General features: G+C 42.6%; 1 protein-coding gene, 1 long non-coding RNA gene and 1 pseudogene across 3 annotated transcripts in view; 1 reads left to right on the forward strand and 2 right to left on the reverse strand.

Annotated features, from left to right (window-relative positions):
- Positions 1-2953: 2953 nt before the first annotated feature.
- Positions 2954-26297, reverse strand: part of LOC309860837 — a 574079-nt gene continuing 550735 nt past the window's right edge. Inside the window, exon 2 of the long non-coding RNA XR_014309662.1 lies at positions 2954-3627. This is a non-coding gene — a long non-coding RNA (uncharacterized lncRNA). The remainder of the gene's footprint in view (positions 3628-26297) is intronic.
- Positions 8379-26297, forward strand: part of LOC309861893 (conserved oligomeric Golgi complex subunit 2-like) — a gene marked incomplete at its 3' end in the record, with an annotated part of 31182 nt that continues 13263 nt past the window's right edge. The window contains exon 1 of the mRNA XM_082725202.1: positions 8379-8544. Within this exon, the coding sequence (XP_082581328.1) occupies positions 8473-8544 (72 nt within the window). The 5' untranslated portion in view covers positions 8379-8472. The remainder of the gene's footprint in view (positions 8545-26297) is intronic.
- LOC309861894 (rRNA-processing protein FCF1 homolog pseudogene) lies at positions 13021-14177 on the reverse strand (annotated as a pseudogene). The gene is made up of 2 exons: positions 13490-14177; positions 13021-13042 (listed from the first exon to the last, which is right to left on the reverse strand). The product of its transcript is annotated as an rRNA-processing protein FCF1 homolog pseudogene (transcript).

Raw genomic sequence — 26297 nt, forward strand, 5'->3', positions numbered from 1 at the left:
GTCGATATCTTTAAAAGCCTTGTCAAGTTCCTTTTTGAGTAACCCTCACCCCACCCTTAGAGAAATTTATCTGTGGTTCACCTCTTTGAAATACCTCATGGTTGTTCCACATGTACCATAACCAAAAACAAAAACAAACAAACAAAAAAAAGCTTTTTATTAAGAAAGTGTTCAGAAGGGGGCGCCACTGTAAAAAATGAGAGTTTTCGCTGCCCGGACAATTTTGTTGCAGAAACAGCTGAAAGCAATCAGGTCAGACAGAGCCAAGGGCTGGAGGGATTTTTAAATGACAAAAACCGAACCAAATCTAACCAAAACAAAAATCAAAACCAATGGCCAAGATTTCAAGTTTGCTACTAAAGGTATGACATTCTCCTAAGACATGCAAGTGACTTGATCACTTTATTTATATATTTATATTTGAAGAAGAAGGAACTATTTGTTGCAGCAAATCCACTTTGGTTAAAAATTACCAATTATGTGGTCTCCTGGGTGGCTCAGTGGTTTAGGCCACTGCCTTTGACTCAGGTCATGATAACAGGGTCCTGGGATGGAGCCCCACATGGGCTCTCTGCTCATCGGGGAGCCTGCTTCCCCCCTCTCTCTCGGCCTCCCTCTCTACCTACTTGTGATCTATCTGTGAAATGGGTAAATAATATCTTTAAAAAAAGAATTACTAGATGTGAAATACATCAAACGTATGGAAAGGAAAATGATTTCACCTGATCTGACTAGGAAGTGGTTGAAGCCTGAATTAAAGTGCTACAAAAAGAGTAAAGACCTAGGAAATATATGGGGTAAAAATCCCTAGAAAAACAACAATAATAACTGGCTGCTCTTTATTGATCCAGATCCTGCGATAGGCAAAGAAGAGCTGGTTTTAGCCAGAGGATGATCTCCGTTTGTCTCCATGATCTGGCATTTCCTGCAAGCCACGCATGGGGCTCTGCACTAGAGCTGCAAATGCTGGGGGCCCTCATTGTCCCTTTTCTCTTCTCAGGTGGAAAACGGGCATGTCCATGATGCAGTGTGACAGGCTTTACCACAGGGAGATAAAAGACTGCCAAGGGTAGGTGGGAGCTGGGAAGAGGGCACTAAGGAAGCGGGAACCTAGAGACACCAAGTACATCCACGTTTGCTAGTGATAGGCGTATTCGGTGCATGGACCACCTATGAGAATTCACACACCTTGCACATTTTTAAGTTGACATCTGAAACTTTTTAATCATAAACTTTTCATCACAATATATGTATATTTTATTAACTAGGTGTTGAAAATATTAAACATTTAAAAAATGAGATAGAGGGCACCTGGGTGGCTCAGTCACTAAGCAGCTGCCTTTGGCTCAGGTCATGATCCCAGGGGCCTGGGATGAAGGCCCACATTCCTGATCAGCAGGAAGCCTGCTTCTCCCTCCCCCGCTCTCCCTACTTGTGTTCTCTGTGTGTGTGTGTGTGTGTCTACCAAATAAATAAATAAATCTTTAAAAAGAAAATGAGATAAGAAAAGATCGACTTCATTGGAATAACATTTGCCTGCTACAAGTTGTTTTTTTTTCTTTTAAAGCAGAACAGTCTCATTTCCTGTTATTTTATTTCCCAAACCACACTGGAATGGAATGAAACCATTAAAATCCTTACTTGTGCTTTTTCCTATTATGTCCCTAAAAATATGTAGTTTAATTTAAATATGAAGGAATGAGTGTCACTAACCAAAACTGATTGTTATTCTGATGTCAGAGCACTTCCAACATCTGCCCTAATCCCCTTTCGGATGTTAACCTTTACCCTTAATAAGGAGAGGAAGCTCTAAAGGCAGAGCCCCAGGACTGCCCACAGAAGGGCATTATTTGAAACAAAACTGGTATTTCAACTTTGGTATCAGCCCAAGTCCTACACTCTAATAAGATCTGAGAGGAGTGTCTTGATCTTCCAGGAAGTAGAGGAGTATCCTGATATCAGACCCAAGAATGGGCATATGACCTATCCTACAGAGCACACATGGAGTTTGGATCTGGAAATGGACTCCCTTAAAATGATCTGCACATAAGGATTCTTTATAGAGATTTTTCAACTACCCTTGGGGACACGGTACCCTACACCCACAGGTGTAGACAAATATTTTACAAGCTATGCTGGGAATGAGGTGGGGAGAGAAATATGGAGGTTGTTATAGGAAGGTCGAAGGTTAAAGGAAGTCTTTGTTTTGGGCTTTTACCTTTTGTTTTTAAGAAAAAGGTCATTTGTATTCTGACTGGAAGGATCCATTGGGACAAGAACTTGATATTGACCCTGGGAGTGGAGTCCTGGAGAGGGTTGGAGGGAACAAATCTCAGGCACAAGGAAGAACAAACCCCAGCTGGGGATGTCTGCTCTTCTCAATAAACCTGCTCTGTCTTCAACTCTTTCTGTGTTTCTTGTACATTTCTCCAATTACCATGTAAATTCCATGATGCCAGGGACTTTTCTGTGTCGTTCACCACAGATTTACAAACACTCAGGGCAGTGTGTAGCACACAGTAGGTACCGACTAAATATTTGTTGAGTAAATGTCTAAAAACAAATTAAAAATGGATACAAATGTAGGTATAGATTTGATTGGGTGGTGGTAAGATAAGGGAATTCCTGCACAAGGGGCTTTTACTTTCTTGAAGTGTGACACTAGTGATGAAGTTTTGGAACACAGGTGAGGTTTGGTGGGGTGAGGTCCAGAGCTGATGACCAAGAAAGGATTCTTGAGACGTCTTAGGTGCAAATGGTGGTTTTATTAAAACACAGGGACAGGACCCAGGGTCAGAAAGAGCTGCTCAGACAGAGGCATGGTTGACTGGGAGCTGAGGAAGGTGAGGACAAAGGGGGTGTCCAGAAGGACTGTCATATGCTAAAGAAGAATTTCAGGATAAGGGAGACCTGGTTATTGTCAAGTCAAGGCTGTTTTTGCCTCTAATGAGGGAAAGCATGAAGACAGCTGGGAGTTTCCTGGAGATATGTTACATTCCTCCTATCACACATCCTTGTCAGTGGGCTTTGGGCTTAGAAGAAATTCAGTTTTATTACACTTCCCTCCCCCTTAGCCTCCCTCAATTTTATGGAGGGGAGGGTGATGTTAGGGCTTCCGGAAACTGAGGTATGGGTGTCTGGAAGTCAGGCTATTGATGAGAAAGCTTCTTCCTTCCTTGTAAGTCGCTAGGACATTTGTAGATGGAGGGAAACTCCTGTCCTGCAAGACTGGGATCTCTATCAGTTAAGAATCGTTTTTCCTTTAGGGCAGCCGGGAGTGCATGAGGAATGTTACACATATGGCATGGGGAGAGGGTGTAGGGCGCCAGCTTCTGCTTTGTCCTCAGCTTGCCTTCTGCTCCCTCATCCTTAGGACAGGAGCTGGGAGTGAGGTGACATAGTTCAGAAGAGGTAGGGGTAGGGATTGTTGAGGCAAGTCTTGAAGGTGTGAAACGGTCATCCATTAGAGGGAAAGCAAACTCACCAGAGAGACAAGGGAGTTTGAAGCCAGAGTTGAGTATCCACTGTAGAATTGTGGTCAAGTGTTTTAAAGTACAGCAGGTTGGCTCAGCTGTATGATTCCTTCCTGGTTTCTGGTGCATGCCGCTGGCATTGGTAGAATCATTTCTAAAGAAACAAAACAAAAGAGGATAAGCCATTCTTTCAGAAATGACGATGAATCAAGTTTTGAACATGCTGGGTTTTGAGGCACAGGTGGGATATCAGTGAAATAGCATGAGTAGGTAGTCAGTTACACGGGCCTGGTGGGTAGGAAAGAAACAGATGGTCATGTATCAGTGGGAGAGATGTTGGCTAGGGAATGGGAGCTGAAACCAAGGGCACAGTTGATAGCACTACAAGAGAGGGTAGCTTGGAAGAGAAAGGTTAACTGAACCCCCGGGGAAACCCTGATGGGAAAGTCACATGCATTTCTCAGGCATGTCAATGTTGACACATATTATTGTAACTTCTGGAGGCCAGAAGCCATGGCTTTGAGACTCATTCATTCTCTGCCTCTGGCATAGCATGGGCCACATTAAAGGTAATTCTAAAATTCATTCCGATTTGATTTCATTGCACTTCTCATTTACTAGAATCTTGTCATGGTTTGCTAGTGTATCATTTTCTCGAAAAGATTAAATAAGGACCATTTTACAAATATGAGATGAATGCGTGAAGGGATTTTGTTTAATTCATTCATTAGCTCGGGAACCACTAAGATGTTACCACCATTTCAAGCAAAAATCTCCAGGCAGACACATATACAATCAGTAATACTTAAACGAATTTGCTTTGATATTTGCAAATAGATATGCAAATAGAATGCAAATGAATGCAAAACTGCCTTCTACCAAAGGAAAAGGGGTCAACTCTACTTCCAGTGGACAAAATTCATTTACATATAGCTAGACAAGATCATCTACATCCACATCAATTATGTACAATCTATAGAGTTGCAAAATAGCTCAAAGACAAGAAAGGCACAGAATATCCCATAGAATTGGTCATCCCAGAAGGTTACATGAGACAACACGTGTTTTCCCTTGGAAGACACTATAATCTTTTAGGTTCATTTCAATGTCTTTCGTGATTTTGCCTATGCTTTAAAAAAAAAAAAAGTTACCCTTATTCTTATTAGTTTGAAAAAAAACTAATAAAATACTAGTCTGTTATAAAATACACATGGAAGAATGTTCTGGCACTATCATACCCAATTTGGGGTACTAACTGATTAGGAAGATGAGGCAGAATTTGGGAGCCCCTAGAATGAGTCTGTTTCCGGTTGGAATGGAAAATATTTAAGAATCAAATTAAATGATCTCAAATCCACTCTGGAATGAAACAGGTTATAAGGAAAATACAGAAGATGTTGAAATGGACCTGTTGGCTCATTGTGAGCTTTCCTGGTCGAATGGAGACCTCTACCATGATGCTTGTCCTCCATGTCCCACCCGTCCCATACCTGCTATCCTGGCACCAAAGGGCCATCAGACTTTAGGCTCAGTCTGCAGTTCCAAATGGAAACCCTCTGTTCCCACAGTAGTGGACAGGATGACTCTGGTTGCTGGTGGAAGCGTCAGCTGCTTTAGTCCAACAGTTCAAGAGAGGATCAGAAGAGCATAAGGACGATATTGGAAAAAAATGCTCGGACGAATTTCCAGAACACAATATTTCTCTTTGCAATTTTTGAGTGTTCTGTAGCCAACCTGCCAAAAAAATGTGAAAACTATAAATAGAGAGGAGTGGGAAGGAGAAATGAGGACCTGTCACAGTGCCAGCGAAAATAGGGAACTGAGAATCTTCCAGAGATTCAGAGTCAAAGGGGGTTAATATTTACTTAGAAAAGAAGTCGTGGGCACAAGTTCTAGGATGAAATAAAGGCAAGAGAGGGAAGTTAGGGAATCGAGAGAGAGAGAGATACTTGAAGATAAAAAAAAAGTCAACTTAAAGTCTCATTCCTCATTAAGGAAAGTACGTATCAAAGAAGAGGGGAGAGACTGGGATATAGTTGATCGCCGATTGTGTCTGGCTCTGATTAGAAGCTTTGTATCCACTTTTTAATTTAATCTTCCAGCCTGTTTCCTGGATTCCAGCTTCTATTTCCTATGAAATAGGTACAATCACCAAAGACAAGAGTCAAACATGTACCAGTAGTCAAATCTTTAACAGCGCGGACAACTAACCAACCAAAAGCTGGCCCGGGGACCCCTGCAGAGTCAAGTGTTACACGCCCAGTGCCTGGATCACGAGGCCATGGTAGGGATCTTGGGAAGGGTTTAGGGTAGGGAGACACACAGCAGGTTCTGGCCAGAGGCTAGTCACCAAACTTTGTGTGGCTGAAGGGGTGTGTACCAGCTGAATGTCAGCTTCCAGATGAAACTGAGGGAAATGTACTTTGGGAAGGTTTCCGCTGACTCTCTGCCTTTCCTTCATCCTCCCCAGGGTGTTCCATTAGCATTTGGGGTCTGGGGTCTTGCCTGTTGCTCCTGGCTTTGGTGGGCCACGCCACTGCCACAGCCAGGGCTCCAAGTGGCAGTGCACTGTATGGGCTCTTGACTGTTCCCTCCTTACTCTTGGAAGGAGAACAGGCAGCAGGGATTTTCATTCTTTGTTGGCACCTACTCTCTTCAGCAACCCCAAGATCAGTACCCCAGGCTGCACAAGCTCAGGTTCATGTCTTTACCAAAGGCCGGCAATAATTTCAGAAAGGAATGACAATGAAGGTAAAAAACAGTTCAACTACTCGCTCATCTGGACTTCTAGGGCAGGTGGGGTTCCCAGACAACTTTATTCCATCGGTCTGGCACCCTTGCCCCCCCGTCTCGGTGCCTTGGTGATGAGTGTGGGCCTTGCTGTTTGCGCTGCCTGAATTTGCCCTTGTCGCTTATTAGTACTGTGGCCCTGGGCTAAAAGTCATGCCTCTCAGAGCCAATCGGAATAGCTTATTACACCTATTGATTCTGGCATAGTGGGCCTGTGCGGAAATCTCTCTTCTTCATCCCTCCTCCTTCTCAGTCTTCCCCTACTCCACCTCTTCCTCCTCCTTCTTTGATGTGTAAACCAAGGTATTTGGGGAGCAGGGAATGATGTGATGTTTGGGATTTACTTTAAAATATATTCCAGACCTCCCCCCTCCCCAAAAACAAAAATACAGGTACTTCGGGGGCAGTAGAAGGAGGAGGGCCTATGAAACAGTTGGGGAAGCAGAGTGATAAGTACTCGGAAGGGGCGGGATCCTTCTGCTCTACACATTTTGGTGTATGCTTGAGAATTTTCATAATAAGAGTAAACAAACAAAGACCAAATAATGAGGCTTTCATTCCCTATATCCAAATGACCACAACAGGGCATAGAATGCAATTTCATAGTTGTTCCCCTGGCAATTTATTCTGATTCTCCAAATAAGATTCCAGCTCTTATTCTACCTGTCATAGTCTCTGGATATTGACTGGGAACGTTTTCCTCAACAAGGCCTTGCCAGGCCCACTGCTAGGGAATGTATTGTTTCAGATTCTGTACTCAGGTTTTAAAGATTTTTTTTTATTTATTTATCAGAGGAGGGGGAGAGCGAGCACAGGCAGATAGAATGGCAGGCAGAGGCAGAGGGAGAAGCAGGCTCCCTGCCGAGCAAGGAGCCCTTGTGGGACTCCATCCGAGGACGCTGGGATCATGACCTGAGCCAAAGGCAGCTGCTTAACCAACTGAGCAACCCAGGTGTCCCTGTACTCACGTTTTAAAAAAAGTGACCAGTTTCCCGTTTGGAGTGACTCGAATGCAAGACTCACTGTAAGCCATTGTCTTGCTGTGTCCCATCCCTTTCTAAGGACTGCTTGTGCTATCTCTGGGAGATCACAGCATTGGGAGGGGCAGCCCAGGCCTGGGCTATTACAGCAAAGCTGCAGCCTGAAGGGCATGCGTGAGATCTGTGGTTTGAGCTGTCAGAGTCTTACGGAGAAAAAAAAGAGAAATGAATCATCATTTGACCATGACATTCCCACTAAAGGGGAGGACAGTGGGAGAAAGAGCAAGGGAAGAGGAAAGAAAAATCTCAAAATAAATGTGGGGTGGACGGCAGGAGGAGGGGGGGCAGGTGTGGCGATTGAACCAACGCTAGCCAAACACAGGATTCCGCCCATTCTAGAGCGGACTGGACATAAACATGCTCCCACATCTAATTGTCGGCTGCGTTTTGTCAGCCAGTAGCGAGGTGATTCTTTAAGAGCTCTGAGAACCCAGACTTGTGGCCTCCCAGCAGCTGAGCCGAAGTGGAGCTGGGAGCTGCCCAGACGACCCGAGGCTGCCAGCTGACCACCTTCCTCCCTACTGATCGCTGGAGCCAAGCTTGGCGGGGGAGAAGCCACGCTCGCGGGTGGGTGCGGGGGCTAAGGGCGGAAGCCGGGTTCCCACAGAGGACTCCGCGCCCAGGCGGCTGCAGCGGCGGCGCAAGGGGACCGGAGGCCTGACACCGGGACGCGCCCCCCACTCTGGACACCCGGCCGCAGAAGTAAAGGGCCAGCATCCCGCCACAGCTATGCGTCCCACGGGACAATCTCGGGAGAAGGTCCTGGAAGAGGCTCGCAGGCCGATTTTCCGAGGGAAACGGCGAGGTGGGGAGGGAGCGCCCCTGACCCTACCCGCCCTCCCCTCTCCCGCTCACCCCGCATCACCAGCGGCGGGGCTGCTCCGCAGAAACTTACTCGAGGTTGTAGTGTCGCCCTCCGCCGCATGGGGGCCGCATCACCTGCTGGCTCGGCGTTAGCGGTCCGCACCCCTCTCTTGGCGGAGGCAGGCGGAGGCGGGCCTGCGGAGTCCTCTTTCATTGGCCGGGGCACAGACGCTGCCATGTTGGAGGAAGCAGTGCCTTCTGTTCGGTGGAAACGCCGTGGCTTCACCGGTAGCGTTGGTAGGAGCGCAGCCTCCTACCTTTCCTCCTCGCTCGAGTGTCGGTGCTGAGAGGCGGCGGCCGGCGGAATGGAGAGAAGTAGGATGAACCTGCCCAAGGGGCTGGACAGGCTCTGCTTCAACAAGGACGTGTTCATGAAGGTGCGCGCCTGGGCTCTGCTCCCCGGAGCTGGGCTGTGGGTGGCCTGCCCTCCTTGGCCCTCCGGGGCCTCTCCTCGGGCTTCTCCTGCGGGCTTCCTGGGCCGTCCCCGCCCCGGACGGGTCCTCGGCAGGGACCTCACTGCACTTCGCAGTGAGTCTCTTGGCCTCGGGTGGGCTAGGTGCAACCTGGAGAAAGCACTCCTGTGAAATCATGCACATTGAATGAAAAAGCCTGAAAGTTCAGGGCAAGTGGTTTTGAGCTAAACGTAAAAGCCCCGGACCCCTAGGACCCGCCTCTGGTACCGTGCGGCACAGTAAGACCGCCACTCCCCCAGCCTGACAGAAGCCTCCCAGTGCCTTGTGCCTAGAAGCTCAGCGACTGTGAGTTGAACACATCTCTGAACACACGTACTTACCAGGAATCGGGTCAAAAAGGCACTTAAGCTAACGTTTATGCCTGACTTTCGTCTTAAGCTCAGAATGAGAAATCTGAAAGACTGTACTGTCCTTACTGGTTCTGGTCCAGTACTACAAAGCATACCAAGCTCCTTTTCTAATGTTGCCCTACTTCTCTTGGTGAAGTCAGCCTCAAGCTGGCAGCAGATAACTGTAGGACATAAACTTACAGAATAGAAATTTAAACTGAAAAGACTTTACTGACAGGAAAGGTTCATCAGACATAGCCTTGAAAATGTCCCAAGGTTTGAATCAGAGCCAGGAGGAGCTTTATCTGTTTTCTGTATCCCTCTGGGTCTGTACTTAAACTATCAAAACGTATATGTTTAATTTCTAAGGATTGGGATTTAGTAGCTGGTTTCAGTGTTAAAAAGTTTTGGCTCTGTAGGTAACTAAAATTCTGAAGAGTTTGAATTTCTTACTTTTTTATGGCTTCAAGTCATAATATGTTTTTTTCTTTTTTGGGTTAACCAGCTAGTTCCTTTTTGATACTTGCATTCATATCACATCTCCCAAACTCTGGCTTTAAAAGTGCTTATGTCTGGATCCTCTGCGGTGTGGCCATATCATTTTTAATATGTAGGGATGTCTAGACGAAGGTATATTGTACTCTTGTTCTTGTATGGTGATGTTAAGCCACTGTAATAAAAGGTGTTAAAGTGAATGGAGTGTCTGAAGGAGAGCACAGAGTGAATTCTCTGATCCAGAAACCTTTTGTTAATGAAGGACACGTGATGAGGAGAGAGGTCATTGGAAGAAGAAAAGGCACACACATAGACTTAAAGAATCTCAAAGCACGGAAGTCTCTTTAGCTTGTCTGTCTTTGGACTTCGTCAGGCTTTCTTTGGGCCTAACACTAGCATTTTCTAACACTTCCTAGCCCTGCCGTCTTTCTCACTCTGAGCTGACAGAATGCCTTTGGTCAAAGCAGCTTCGGAAAACAGAAATCTCAAAATAGCAGTTCTAAAGTAGGACTTAGAGGTAGGAAGAGAGCAAACTGGGAAAGTGGCTAGAATGCCAGCAATTCCATATTCTTTCAAAGCTCTGAAATTTCTGAATATAATGTACAATTTGTAGTGTTAATGAACATGACCCCTTCATACATAGAAGGAAAATACATGGAACAGCTGTTCTGTGTAAAGTGGTATTGATCTTCTATGTGGGAGCTGGAGATAAAGGTTATTTGCAATTTCTGTTTCCATCAGAGAGATGTTTTGTTAAGTTACAGTTCCGAGGCAGAAATGAGCGGAGAGCTTGCTGTCGGGGTTGTATTTCTACATAGGTGTCTTGTTTGGCACATTTTGGAATGAGACTGGGATGGTAGAAAGGGAGATGGGGTGGGGCTGCGGGTTGCACCTTGGACACTGCATACATTGAGGGGTCCACGTTGATGCAGTCTTCATGGTAGAGCTGCAGTCAGGTTTACAGCAGGAAGTTGCATGGTCATATCTGTTGAGTTCGAGCTGACTGGTGGCAGGAGACTACTTAAAAAGTCATGTTTATGAGATCTAATAAGAAATAGAAGGGGAAAGGTATGCAAAAGAGGTAGGTGATCAAAGTGCAGGAATGGCAGATGGGGAAGGGTCACCTGGGGCAGAGGCACTGGCAACATCATACTTTGTCGGCTTAGAAATCCGAAAATCCTTTGGGTTGACATCCAACTAATAGATGAGCAGGACATAAGGTATTGGTAGTAGGGGGAGAAAGTGGCATAAGAGATAAATTAGACCATTTACATGGATGTGCTATTGACACCACAAGTAGCCTTCCTCTTTCATCTCCAGTCGTACAGAAAAATTAGCAGCCATCCCACGGGACCTCTTCCATCCTGCTGATCATGATCCCATTCTTGTATTTGTCCCCTTCTCCTCTTCGCCTGGTACGGGGAGGGGCTCTCCTTCCTCCTCGGGTTCAGTCTCCACTCTGGCGAAGTCCATGCCCTCCCGCCCTTCCAGGAGCCTGCAAGGATCCTCTCCCCTGCACTCCTTCCCATCATGCGCTCCTGTTTGATCCTCTCCCACTTGACTGCCCCACCTCTAGGTATTGCCCTGTCACTGTCGCGACTGCCCCACCTCTAGGTATTGCCCTGTCACTGTCGTGCATCACAGCCAGTGCTCAGGGGTTGACTTGACTTTCCCACCTTCCACCCTTCAGGCCCTGTCATTCCACTAAAGAGTTCTTACCAAAACTGTTTCTAAGTCAGCGCACCTGACCTTTCTCTGTCTCCTTACTCGACATCGCAGTAGACCAAATGCTCTGCATTGCTTCCTGTCTTTCTTCTACCTCTCTGATGTGTCTCCTGTGCAAAGTCATGCTCCTGGTAGCCACTGAATGCTGATTATGGGCTCAGCCCCGTGTTCCTTTCTTTTCCTAGATGACCTTTTGTGCAGCTTCATGACCACCTATCAGCAGGTAAGGCAGATTCCTGTCTCTGGTCCACACGCCTCCTGAGCACCAGTTCTGTGTATCGGACTTGCTGACCTTTCTTCTCGGATGTGTCTGTGGCCCCTCAGACTCATCAGGTTCAAGACGGAATTCATGAGCACCTCCTCCACGGAAAACCACCTTTCTTATTCTATTGCCTCTCTCGGTAAACACTTCATCCGTTTAGCCTGGAGTCGGGAAACCAGAAGTCAACTCCTACTCTGTCACCTTTCCAAAATCTAGTCTGTTACACCAAGTCCTGTGGATTTTGCTTACTAAACCTTTTGAGTCCATATACTTCTTTCCATCTCTTCTCGTACCTTTGCAGTGCGCCCTTGCCATCACACCGTAGAAGCTTCTCACCCAGTCTCCATGTGCCTTCCTTGTCTTTCTGGTCCCTGGTCTACACTGCAGGCAAGCCACTCTTGTCAGAATGCGGATGTGATCTTGTATGTACCAGGTGACTGGTCAGTCCACCAGCTCTTGAAAAACCATTTTCCCACACACTCGAACGTATTTCAAAGAGAATCAGTCCCCCATGGGGTAGTTTTCCTTGGTAGACAGTTTGTTTCTGCAATTAGCCATCTGCCTCCTTCGAACTTCTCTGTGTCAGTTCCTCTCTGGAACCTGTGGCTTCGTTGGCACCCTGGGTAGGCACATGATGACCTTTTCCATGAGAAGTGAAGGCAGGAGCCCTCTGGACGGTGAATGTATGTACCCTCATGTTCCATAGGTAAAAGAACCGTGTGTGGGGGTGGGGGGGTAAGTCCTTGAGGCTCCTCCCTGTTCTAATTGGGTGAACTGGGAATTTTGAGGCAGGAAGCAGGTCCTGTGTGTCCTTGTTTGCAGGGAGCATGCATTCTGATGGACAAAACGGAAAAGGGGAAGAATGAGCAGCTGCTCAGATCTGTTTGTACTGTGCTGGCTGATTAGCTGTGACCTGCAGATGTGGGTCCCATCCTCGGCTCTGCTCTCTGCCTGCTTATGTCTGACTTGGGGCAAATCACTCGCCTCCGGCCTTCTGTTTGCTTGTTAGTATAATGAGGTGGTGCTTATCTATGTGATCTTTGCGGGCTCCTCTGAAAAGACTCTAGTCCATCCTGGCTTGCAGATAAGGAAACTGAGGCCTGAGGTGTGATGACTTCCTTTAAAGCCACACAGCTAGTTGGGGCCAATCACAGGCCAGATCTCCTGACCCCCACGCATCAGTCCTTGGAAATCCTACTGTAATATGTTCCTTTCCAGAGGCCACAGGTGGGAACTGAGGGAAGTGGGACAATCAGAACATTAAGAATAGCGCAGAAGATGGCACAATGTCCGCATGCCTTGGCACCTGCATTTCACCAATAGGGCCACCTCTTACCTTAGAAGAAGTTCCCACAGAGCTGGTGATCTGGATGCCTGGCCTGGAGCTTAGCTATGGTAAATGGGACCAGAGGGAAGTGATGGCTGTTTGAGGGGGACTTTGTTGACAGCAGCTGGAGATAGCAGCTGACAGAGGAGGAACAAGGAAGAGTGACAGACGGCAGATAGCCGCAGGCCCACAGGTCAGCCACTGTTGCCCAGGGTTGCCCATCCCCAGGAGCCGACTTCGTATCACAGGATCTGAGTGCTTACCCTGTGGGTTCTTAGTTCGATGTCACGTCTTGATGACAAGATTCCATTCTCTTCCGCATCAGTGTGAGACAGACATCGTAATGAAATTCTAATTAGCCAAATATGGAATGTAAGCCTGGGACTCATTTTATAGAGAAATTTTCTTATGTGAACTACTTTCCCTGATGATAGAGGAGTTGTGACGATGTAACATCAGATAAAGTTTATCTGATTGGCACTTGTAAGAAGGGTTCCCGGCAAAAAAGAACTGTTTTTTTGTTGTTGTTGTCCTCCCTTTTGATCTTTCCTTTCCATTACTTTTTTTTTTTTTTTTGTCTTGTGAGTGGTCATCTGATTTATAAAAAGATGCAACAAAAAGTAAAATGGTACAAGATAATCAGTTTCAAAACATAAAAGTGAGTGTCTTTAGCCATAGCTCAGAACAGAGGAACTGGGTAAGGAGAATTGCTTGTATGAACTGGCAACAGGAAAAGTTGGTAAAGGAGAGCTGAGGAACTCTATTAAGACATAGGAGTGAGGGGCTCCATCATCATCTGGCATTTGCTCAGTGTCGTCTATATGGTTAGAGATGTCCATGATGGGAACTCCAGCAATTTTCTGGGTCTGGGTCAGCTGATGCCACAGTGTAACACTCTGAAGTACTTCCATACTGAGCAGTCATCTGCATAGTTTGTCTTGTGTGTATGTGGTAATCATTTGAATCTTGGCTCTTTCGCAATCTTTAGAGCCTCTTGATACTTTCACCCCGGTTTCTCAGTTTCAGCCATTACACAGTCAGTTGTACAACTGGTAAACTTGGCACACAGCCCATCCATCATTGACCGGTCAAGTTTGGCTTAAATAGAAAAGTTGATAAAGTCGGTACCAACCAGGATGTGGTAAGTCGGCCCAGCTGTGTGTTTATATTGGAAAAAGCAGGAGGGATGTTGGGGGACTTCTCTTTCCTTGAGTGCATGGGATCCTTCTTTTCTTTTTTTTTAGGTTTTAATCTGTCCTTCTCTCAGAGAAGGATCTCAGAGCTAAGCATTCGCTTCCCGGTCACATACTTTCTTGCTTTCTCTTGCTTCCCCATGTTCACATCATGCCCATTTCTCCTTGCTTTTGATTTTCTAATTCACTCTTTGTAGTACCATAAAACTTATTTAAATAAAATGTTGGCCTACTAAGTCATTGATTATTAGTAAGTTCTTTGTTCAAAATTTGAGAGCAAGAAGTATTATGTAAATATATCTTTTTGTTATTTAACTAGTCTTACAACATTTAGCATCAAATTTCTTGAAACATTTAAACAAATTAATCACAAACTGGGGCTTGGGCTCTTTCTTTCTTTTTTTTTTTTAAGTAATCTCTATACCCAACATGGGACTTGAACTCACAACCCTGAGATCAAGACCTGCACACTCCAGTGACTGAACAAGCCAGGTGCCCTTTGGGCTTTTTGTTTTTAAGTTCCTCAGGTGAGGGGGTGCCTTAGTGGCTCAGAGGTTTAAGCTTCTGCCTTCAGCTCAGGTCATGGTCTCAGGGTCCTGGGGTCGAGCCCTGCATGGGACACTCTGCTCAGCATGGAGCATGATTCCCTCCCTCTCTGCCTACTTGTGATCTCTCTCTCTGTGTCAAATAAATAAATAAAATCTTAAAAAAAAAAGTTCCTTAAGTGATTCTAATGTGTGACCAGTGTTGAGAACTCTAGCACTGGATAATTCCTTTAAATAGCTCAAGAAATTAATTTTGAAAAGCGAACGAAAAGCCTACATAGATTATGATTGGTGTTAAATTGAGGGGAAAAAAGAGATAAAGAGAAGAAATCAGCTGGAACAGAGTGTAATTAGGTACTCAAATATTTGTTAGATGGATAAATACATTACGGAATGTAGGGTTTGTTGGGTTTTTTTGTCTCTTCATAAATATGTCAAATGGGTATATAAATTCAAGAAAGGAGTTTGATATAAAATTGATTAAAATGTTAGAACAGAAGTTTTTTAGAATTTTAGTGTTACTATTTCATGATGCTTTTAAGATGATCTCTCTGTAGATGGTGGGAAGATCTTGTTAGCATATGTTTTTAATTTCTCAAGCTTGAATAATTTAGTCACCGAACAAAGATTTAGAATGAGTTTTGGGAGACACAAGTCCTAGATTATGTCCCCACCTAGCTGGGTCAGAGATTTGAGAGCAGGGGCTGGAGGGAAGAGCTACAAGGACATTTTTGTATACATGCTGATACCTTGGGTGGGAACACTCTTCCCACACTTCCGGTGGCTAGCTCTTTTGTGTCATTTGGATCTCAACTCATTGTTCTATATTTACTGGTTCATCCAAGTTAAAATACATCCCATTTGTCACTCAACCTTTACTGTGTCCTGTTTTCTTTTTAGCTGTGATCACTATTCATTAATCACTATTTGATCACTGTTCATTAATATAATGTTTGTTTACATATTTATTTTCTCATTTCTGCATTAGAATATCTGCTCCTTAAAAGCAGAGACCTTGTCTTTTCTTTTCATGACTGTGTCCCCAGGTCTTAGAGCAGAGCTGGAGTTGCATGATAAATATTTGAGGAATATTTATGGGATATACAGGGACATTTATTCATCTCTGTTGTCCTTTGTTTTCAAGAATGGTTGGAAACACACACATACGTGAGCTCACACAAACTTTCTATGTCTTTCAACCCCTATGTAGTGTGCAGATTAGTGCTTAACTATTTTGGTTTTTTGTCTCGATGAAATGGGACATGTTTCATAAATTTCATATGCCCTCTTAGTACTTCTCATCATTACAGAGTGATGGTTCTTGGGGATTCTGCTTCTCGTGGAGATAGTATATAGTGATTTTATAAGTCCATGTATCTGGGAAGGAGTGTTTTACTTCTTGGCAGCTTAGAGAACTTCAATCTTTCCAAATTCTATGTAATTTTCATAGCATTAAAGCTACTAATTTCAGATTATTGGTAAGTTTTAAATGATTAATTCCCAGGTTACTTTGAATTAGTCTTTGTTTGCCATCCCTGATTGCAGCTAGTTAGTAAAGTAGCTAAACTTTTAAACTCTACTTGGTTTTAATTTTGAGTGATGTCACTGCTTCTCTCATGGTTAATGGTTCTTAATTACCTGCAGCTTGTCTGGTTTGCTCATTTATTTTTCTGTGTTCCAACACCTCTTGTGATCTCCCAACTTCTGGCCTTTTGGGGGATTTGTACTATAACTGGGTTCAGATAGGAAATACCCCTGAGTACAGATATTTTTCTTCTAACTTCACTATCTCCTATTATTAATGTATTACATTGTTGTGGTACATGTGTTACAACTGATGAACCAGAATTGATACAGTATTAATTAAAATCCATGGTTTACATTAGGGTTCACTCCTCTTTCTATAGTTCTGTGGGTCTTGACAAATGTATAATGTTATTTACCTACTGTTGGTATCTTACAGCCTAGTTTCATTGCCTTGAAAAACCCTGTACCTCATCTATTTGTTTCTTCTCCTCTCTCTGCACCCTCCTTGCTCACCCCTCAGCCCAGGATCTTTTTACTGTCTAGAGATTTACCTTTTTAGAGGCACCTGGCTGGCTTAGTTGCTAGGGCATCTGACTCTTGATCTCAGGGTTGTGAGTTCTAGCCACCACATTGGGTATAGAGATGACCTAAAAAATAAATAAAAATTAAAATGTTGGTTAATTTTTACCTTTTCCAGAATGCCATAGAGTTGGAATCATATAGTATTTAGCCTTTGAGACTGGTCCTTCACTTAGCAATATGCATTTAAGGTTTTTCGAAGTCTTGTGGCTTAATAATTCATCTTTTAATTGTCTAATAATCCGTTGTGTGGGTGTGGCACAGTGTACCTGTTCACCTACTGAAGGAGATTGGATTTTTTCAAAGTTTTGGCACTTCAGAGAATAAAGCTGCTGTAAATATCCGTGTGCAGGTTTTTGTGTGGACACTAGTTTTAAGCTCTTTTGGGTAAATACAAAGGAGCACAATTACTGATCTTATAGTGAGAATGTATTTAGTTCTGTGAGAAACTGCCAAGCTGTCTCACACAGTGCCTCCCATTTTGCATTCTGTCCAAACAGTGAATGAGAGTTCAGTTGTCCCACATCCTTGCTAGCATTTGGTATTACTAGTGCTTTGGATTTTTTATATTCTACGTGATATGTAATAGTACCTTGTTTAAATTTGCAATTTCTTAATGACATACAAAGTTGAGCATCTTTTCAGATCCTTTATTTTTTTCGTTTTTAAAGATTCTATTTATTTATTAACAGCACAAGCATACGGAGAGGTAGCAGCAGGCAGCAGGAGAGGGAAAAAAGCGGGCTCCTCGCTGAGCCGGGGGCCCAGTGTGGATTTCAGTCCCAGGACCTGAGCTAAAGGCAGATGCTTAACTGACTGGGTTTCCCAGCCACCGCTCTTTTCACATTTTTAAATTAGGTTTGATTTCTTGTTGCTACTAAGACATCTTTATATTATATTTCTTATTTTAAGTCCTTTACCATGGCTGTGTTTTGCACATATTTTCTCTACTCTGTGACTGGTCTTTTCATTCTCTCTCTCTTTTTTTTTTTAAGATTTTATTTATTTATTTGTCAGAGAAAGAGCGAGCGAGAGTGAGCACAAGCAGACAGAGTGGAAGGCAGAGTCAGAGGGTGAAGCAGGCTCCCTGCGGAGCAAGGATCCCAATGTGGGACTCGATCCCAGGACGCTGGGATCATGACCTGAGCCAAAGGCAGCTGCTTAACCAACTGAGCCACCCAGTTGTCCTGTCTTTTCATTCTCTTAACAGTGTCTTTTACAGAGAAGTTTAATTTTAACAAAATCCCTCTCATCAGTTTTTTTCTTTCGTAGATCATGCTTTTGGTTTTATATCTGAAAAGTCATTGCCAAATCCAAGGATCCCTACATTTTTTCTTATGTCATCTTTAAGAAGTTTTGCATTTTACGTTTAGGTTTTGTGAAAGGTGTGAAAAGTTTGTTTTTATTCTTTTCATTTGTTTGTTTTTTCTTATCAATGTCCCATTGTTCGGTTCCATTTGTTGAAGACTGTCCTTGCCATTGAGTTGCCTTTGCCTGTGTGTGTGGATGTTGTTCTGGGCTCTCCACTCTGTTCCAAGCACCTGTCTCTTTTGCCAGGCACCTTCTGTCTTAATCACTATAGCTTTAATGGTAAGTCTTGAGATTGGGTGGTGGCAATCCTCAATTTCCTTTTTTTCCCCGCTCTTTAATATTTTGTTGACTACTCTGGGACTCTTGGTTTTCCAGTTTTCCATCCAAATTTTAGAGTCAACATGTTGCTATCCACAGAATAACTTCCTGGCATTTTGATTGGGATTGCATTGAGTCTGTCGATCAGTTTGGGAAGAACTGACCTCTTAACAGTATTGAGTGTTCTTACCCAAGATTATGGACTTTCTTTCCACTTCACATCTTACCTTGCTTGTTATCTTTCATCAGAATTTTATACTTTTTCTCATATAGATCTTGTGCATATTTTTAGATTTGCACCTAAGTATTAATTTTTTTGGTATGCTAATGTAAATGGTCTTGTGTTTTTAACTTCAAATTCCACTTGTACATTGCTGGTATATATAAAAGCAATTGACTTTTTAAATTTTTTAATTAAAATTCAATCTCGTTAACATACAGTGTACTTTTAGTTTCATGGTTAGAATTTCGTGATTCATGGTTGCATACAACACCCAGAGCTCATCCCAACAAGTGCCCTCCTTAATACCCCTCACCCAGTTACCCCAACTTTCCCCTCTCCAGTAACCCTCAGTTTGTTTCCTGTAGTTAAGTCTCTTGTGATTTGCCTCCCTGTCTGTTTCTATTTTTCCTTCCCTTCTCCTATATTCATCTGTTGTTTCTTAAGTTCCACATGTGACTGAAACTATATGGTATTTGTCTTCCTCTAGTTCCATCCATGTCCTTGCAAATGGCAAGATTTTGTTCTTTTTGATGGCTGAGTAATGTGTGTGTGTGTGTGTGTCTGTGTGTGTGTGTATGTATACCACATCTTTATCCATTCATCTGTTGATGGACATCTGGGCTCTTTCAATAGTTTGACTATAAACATCGGGGTGCTTTTGCCCCTTCAAATCACTTTGTGTACTTTGGATAAACATCTAATAGGGCAATTGCTAAGTCATTGGGTTGTTACATTTTTAACTTTTTGAGGAGCCTCCATACTGTTTTCCAGAGTTGCATTCCCACCAACAGTGTAGGAGGATTCCCCTTTCTCCACATCTTCGCCAACATCTGTTGTTTCCTGACTTGTTAATTTTAGCCATTTTGACTGATATAAGGTGGTGTCTCATTGTGGTTTTGATTTGTATTTCCCTGATGCTGAGTGACGTGGAGCCCTTTTTCATGTGTCTGTTGGCCATTTGGATGTCTTCTTTGGTCTGTTCATGTCTTCTGTCCATTTCTTGACTGGATTTTTTTGTTTTTTGGATGTTGAGTTTGATAAATTCTTTATAAATTTTGAATACTGGCCCTTTGTCTGATACATCATTGGAAAGCAATTGACTTCTGTATTTTAACTGTGTATTGTGCAGACTTGCTATAATCACTTGACTAGTTTCAGGAGGGTGTGGGGTGTGAAGTCTTTGTATTTTCTGTAGACAGTCATGTCATCTGTGAACAAAGTTTTATTCTTTCCCAGGTTGTATACCTTTTGTTTCCTTTTCTTACCTTATTTCATTAGTTTGGCCTTCCAGTATAGTATTGAATAGTAGTAGTAGAAGGGACATCCTTGCCTTGATTCCTTGTCTTCTATTTTCTCAGTATTAATATCATGTTAGCTGTGAATTTTTGGAAACATTCTTTATCAAGTTGAGGAAGTCCTCCTATTCTTAGTTTCCTGAGGGTTAATAATGAAGAGGTGTGGATTTTGTTAAATTTTTTTTTCCTCCCTTCATTGATATGATCATGTGATTTTCTTTCTGTTGATATGATGGATCACATTGATTTTCTAATGTTGAACATTTTCTAATGTTGCATACCTGGAATAAATCCTACATGACCCTGGTGTATAATTTTTTAATATAGTGTTTGCTTTTATTTGCTAATTTTTGTTGAAGATTTTTGTGTCTGTGTTCATGAGAGATACTAGTTTGTAGTTTCTTTTCTTGTAGTATTGGTTTTGGTGTCAGGGTAATAATGATCTCCTAGAATGATTTAGGAATGATTTAGGAAGTACTCCTTCTAGTTTTACTTTCTGGAAGAGATTTTAGAGAATTGTGTAGTATTCCATAAATGTTTGGTTGAATTTACAGTGATTGGGATTGTTAGCAGTAGCCCTCCCTTCTTTCATCTGATATTAGTAATTTATGTCTTCTACCTTTTTTTCTTTGTTTGACTGGCTAAGGGTCTATCTGTTTTATTGATGTTTTCAAAGAAACAGACTTGGGGTTTATTGATTTAAAAAAAAAATTCCTGGTTTTAATTACATTGATTTCTGCTCTAATTTTTATTCTTTTTCTACTTCCTTTAGGGTTTTTTTTAATGATTTTATTTGACACAGAGAGAGTCAGTGAGAGAGGGAATACAGGCAGGAAGAATGGGAGATGGAGAAGCAGCCTCCCTGAGCAGGAAGGACCCTAGGACCATGTCCTGAGCCAAAGGCAGATGATTAACCAACTGAACCACCCAGGAGCCCCTCCTTACTTTAGATTTGATTTTGTTGTTGTTGCCTAAAATGGAAGCTTAGATTATTGACTTTAATCTTTTTTTTTCTAATATTTGCATTCAGTACTGTATTTTCCCTTTAAGCAGCATTCCACACATTTTGCTACATTGTATTTTGTTGAGACTGGTCTCCTGTCATTTAGAAGTGTGTCATTTAATCTCCATGTATTTTGGACTTCTTCAACTATCTTCTGTTACTGATTTTTAATTCCATTGCGGTCTGAGAACATACTTGGTATAATTTTTATTTTTAAAAATGTGTTGTGTTTTGTGGCCCAGAATTATTCTGTCTTGATGAGTGTTCCATATGAGCTTAAGAAAATGTGTGTGCACTATTACTGGGCGAAATAGTCTGTGTACATCTGTTGTACGGTAATTGATGGTGGTGTTAAGTGTGCCATGTCTGGACTGAATCCTTGTTGCCCTGCTGCTGGATCGGCCCATTAATGATGGAGAAGTGTTGAAGTCACCAGCTGTGATAATGGAATTGTTTATTTCTCCCTGCAGTTCTGTTAGGTTGTGTCTCACCTGTGTTGATCAGGCACACATACCTTAAGGATAATTGTGTCTTCTTGGTCAGTCGATTTCTTTATCATTATGTAATGCTGCTCTTTATGCCTGATAATTTTCCTTCTCTGAAATCTGCTTTGTCTGAAATTCATGTAGCTACACCATTGTTCCTGTGATTAGTGTTACTTTGGATTTTTTTTAATGTATCCTAGCATTTAGCTTGTTGATATTTAAGTTGTTTCATTTTTCATCAAAATATAATTCACAGGGGCGCCTGGGTGGCTCAGTGGGTTAAGCCGCTGCCTTCGGCTCAGGTCATGATCTCAGAGTCCTGGGATCGAGTCCCGCATCGGGCTCTCTGCTCAGCAGAGAGCCTGCTTCCCTCTCTCTCTCTCTGCCTGCCTCTCCATCTACTTGTGATTTCTCTCTGTCACATAAATAAATAAAAATCTTAAAAAATATATATATAATTCACAAAGCATAATAGTTGCCATTTTAAAGTGTACTCTTCTCTGGTTTTTAGTATATTTACTGTGTATATGGTACATACGTCACTTCTGTCTAATTCCAAAATGCTTCCATCACCCGAAAAATAAACCTCTTACTTCCAATTCTCCCCTCCCCTTATTCCCTGGCAATCATGAATCTACTTTCTGTTTTTATGGATTTGCCTTTTCTGGAACATCTCATATCAGTGGAATTGTATAACACGTGACCTTTTGTGTCTGGCTTCCTTTAACCTGAGAGTAGAATGTTTTCAGACTTCACTCGTGTTGTAGCATGTAACATTTTATTCCTTTTTATGGTTGTGTAAGAGGCTCTTCCACATTTTATGTATCCATTCATCAGTTGATGGACGTTGGGTATATACTCTTTTGGCTGTTACGAGCAGCGCTGCTGTACACATTCATGTACAGGTTGTGGCAGGAACATCTGTTGTCAGTTCTGTCGGTGTCATACCCCTAGACGTAGAACTGCTGGGTAATTGTACGTGTGTAACTTCTTGAGGAGCTACTGAGCTGTTTGCTGCCTTAGCCACACTGTTTTACATTCTCACCGACAATACAGGAGGGTTCCAGCTTCTCCGCCTTCTTGCCAGCACTTTTCTTCTTCTTTTTTTTTCTTTTTCTTTTTCTTATTTTACCATAGTTGTCCTAGTGGGTGTGACGTGGCATCTGCATGTGCTTTTGATTCGCATTTCCCCAATGACTAAGGATGTCGAACATCCCGACATGTGCTCTTGACCGTCTGTGTATCATCTTTGGAGAAATGTCTATTCAAAAGTCTTTGGCTTGTTTTTAAATTAGGTTATTTGTCTTTTTGTTGTTGAGTTCTAAGAGTATATTTGCATATACTGGTTATTAGATCCTTGTCAGACAAATGATTTGCAGATACTCTCTCCCATTCTGTGGGTTGTCTTTTCACGTTCTCCGTAGTGTCCTTTGACACACGAAAGTTTTTATTTTGATCAAGTTCAGCTTATCTAATATTTCTTATTGCTTTGTGTATCATGTCTAAGAAAGCTTTTCCCGATCCAAAGTCATACAGATTTTCACCTGTTTTCTCTGAGTGTTACAGTTTTGACTCTTACATTTAAATCTTTGATCCATTTTGAGTATTTTTGTGTATGTGTGACGTTGCTGTTCCAAGTTCATTCTTTTGCATGTAGATATTCACTTGTCCCAGTAGTAGGCACTCGAAAAGACTGTTCCCCCCCCCCCATTAAATGGTCTTGGCATCCTTGTGAAAAATCAGTTGACCATAAATGTATGGGTTGTAAATACTTTCTTTTTGAATACTTGGGGAATCTACACTATAAAGTAAAACCCATTTCTAAAGTAGTAAAACCATTCTTGGTTAAGTGAAATGGGTCTCTATCATGGCACTGTGAGTTTGGGTTTGCTTTTCACAGCAAACGCTGCCTAACCCAGTATTCACAGATGTTCCGAGTTATTTAGTCATGTGTTATGCAACTTTTGTTTATCTGAGAACAAATGCATAAATGGTAAATTGAGTACTAATATTACCTAATAGCATTTGTTCACTGAGGCTAAGTTATATGATTTACTTATTTATTTATTTATTTAAGATTTAATTTGAGAGTGAGAGAGTGCAGGAGCAGGAGGAAGGGACAGAGGGAGAAGCAGGCTCCTTGCTCAGCAGAGCGCCTGATGTGGAACTCAAACCCAAGAGACTGGGATCATGACCTGAGCCAAAGGCAGATGCTTAACCACATAGGCACCCCAGTTATACAATTTAGAATGCCATCATGAAGTTCAAGAACTTCAACAACGTGTAACTGAGGCAGGGAAAGTGATCGACCTAAAGGTATACAGTTGATGAGTAGGATGGCCAGGATTATGAACCGAGACCCCCTCCCATGATGTAATACATAACTATGATGTAAGGTCTGAAATTGTCTCCGGAGAGAAAGGTCCAGGCTAATTTGGTCACCAGTGTAAGGAGCAGGTGGCTTTCTGTAGATGACTGTGAAATTACGGTTTTAAATGAAGTCCTTCTCTCTGACACTAGCACGGTCAGTCTTTGGTTGATTAACTAAAAAAGTCAGTTTAAACAAGTACTCTTAGGGAATGGTACATACAGTTTTTAGCATTTTATTTGGAAAAAAATATGTACATTTATTCTCCATTGAAACAGTGCCAGGTCTTTTCTCTGGAAACTGGCCTGCAGATTAGATTTCTGAGTTATCACAGCACTTGGGTCGCTCAATAGGTTAGGCATCTACCTTCGGTTCAGGTCATGACCTCGGGGTCCTGGGATGGAGTCCCACACTGGGCTCCCTGTTCAGCAGGGAATCTCCTCCCATTGCCCCTTTCCCTGCTCATACTGTCTGTCTGTGTCTCAAATAAATAAAAAGAATCTTTAAAAAAAGCTTTCTATGTTGTCTTTTTTTGCATTCAGTTTCAGTTTCTTTAACTGAATTGAGTGAGAATCCTGTGATCACTCCCTCCCTGCCTGGTACTTGGTCATCTCACCCATACCTAACTTAGCAAAAATTTTCTTATTGATTTCTTTGTATCAAATCTTTCCAAAGTAGCTGTGTTAGTTTTCAAAAGAACAGTGATTTTTTTTGCAGTCATATTTTGTTGGTTTACATAGTGTTTAATGAAAAGTAAGTGTAGGTGTCCTTAACTAGTTTGGGAATCATCACATTTGATTCTTGCTGACTAAACAGGTCATGGAGTTAGGGGAATTAGATAGTAATTTATTGCCTCTAAGCATATAAGCCTACCAGGGTATCACAGTATTGTAAATGGGAAACACAGGATAGCTAATCCTGTGAGACCAATACTTGGAAATAGGTTATGAAAGATTTGGAACATCTGTTCAATGGGACACTCAGCATGCACATAAAATATTAATAGAAATGTATGTGTTTTATGTAAAGACATTCAAGTTATATTTTTAGATGGGAAATTTTTTTTAATAGAATGGGTTTTTATTTTTTATTTTTTATTCTTTTTTTAAGATTTTATTTATTTATTTGACAGAGAGAGAGAGAGAGAGAGAGAGGTCACAAGGAGGCAGAGAGACAGGCAGAGAGAGGGGGGAAAGTAGGCTCCCGGCTGAGCAGAGAGCCTGATGTGAGGCTTGATCTCAGGACCCTGAGATATGACCTTAGCCGAAGGCAGAGGCTTAACCCACTGAGCCACCCAGGTGCCCCTAGATGGGAAATACTTTAGAAGAGCATGAATATTTGTGTGTGTGTGTGTGTGTGTGTGTGTGTGTGTGTGTGTGTGTGTGTACACACATACATAGAGAAGGTCTGGGGTTTCCATTCAAGATGGTGGCATAGGAGGATCTTGAACTCATCTCTTCTATGAAATACACACTGAATCTATAGCTCCATATGGAAAAATTTCCTGTGGAAAAAACCCTACAACTAGCTGAGTGACTCCTACACATTAGGTGAGTAAGGAAAAAAAACCTATGTTGAAGTAAGAATCAGTCTTGCCATAAACCCCACCCCTGGTACAGCGACCTGGGATTGGGAGGGTACTCAAAACCCCAGGCTTCTCCCTGAGGAGCAAAGGGTTTGAGCCCCACTTCTGGCACCCCAACTTCCAAGACGTACATCTAAGAGACAAGACCCCAAAACATCCAGCTTTGAAAGCCATCAGAGCTTGCACCTATGAGACCCACAAGGCTATAGCAAACTGAGAAACAGTTCTTAAAGCAGTCCTGCGAGTAGACTGACCCACCCTGGAACTCAGCACAGAAGCAGCAGACTGAAATGGGATCAGATTTCTGTGAAAGAGGCTCATTTGCTTATCTTAAAGCCCTGAGGGGCAGGCATCTAATTTAACGTGGATCTGGGAGCCTAGTAAGGTATTCTCCAAAGATGGAGCTGATGGGTACCATCTTTGCGCTGTCCCTCTACCTCACTTCTGCTTTCTGGTATCTCCTGGAAAGGAGCTTGAATGCTCGTATGATGCCCCGAGGTTTGCAGTTGCTACCCAGGTATACCTCTAGATCACCTGGCTCTAGCGGCTAGCAAGACTCACACTCACGGTAGTGAGTATCACAGTATTTACAACAACCAAGACTTGGAAATAACTAAAGTGTCCACCAATGGGGTGAATGGATAAAGACAATGTGTGTGTATACGATGGAATATTAACCATAAAAAGAAGGAAGTCTTGCCATTTGCAACAACATGGATGGACCTTGAGGATATTGTGCTGAGTGAAATAAGTCAGACAGAGAAAGAGAAATACTGTATGATCTCCCTCACATGTGGAATCTAAAAAACAAAACAAAATGAAGTCATAGAGAACAGATTGGTGGTTGCCAGAGGCGAGGTTGTAGAGGAAAAAGATGAAGGGGTCCAGTGGTATAAACTTCCAGTTAATAAGATAAGCCTTGGGGATGTAATGTACATCATAGTGACTGTAGTAAATAATACTGTGTATTATTGTATATTAATTTTATTATTTTTTATTAGAAATATGTATTATTAGCCCCAGGGTTACAGGTCTGTGAATTGTCAGGCTTACACACTTCCCAGCACTCACCGTAGTACATACCTTC

The sequence above is a fragment of the Mustela nivalis genome (genome assembly GCF_964662115.1).
Source record: "Mustela nivalis genome assembly, chromosome: 3".
In the NCBI taxonomy this organism is placed as follows: domain Eukaryota; kingdom Metazoa; phylum Chordata; class Mammalia; order Carnivora; family Mustelidae; genus Mustela; species Mustela nivalis.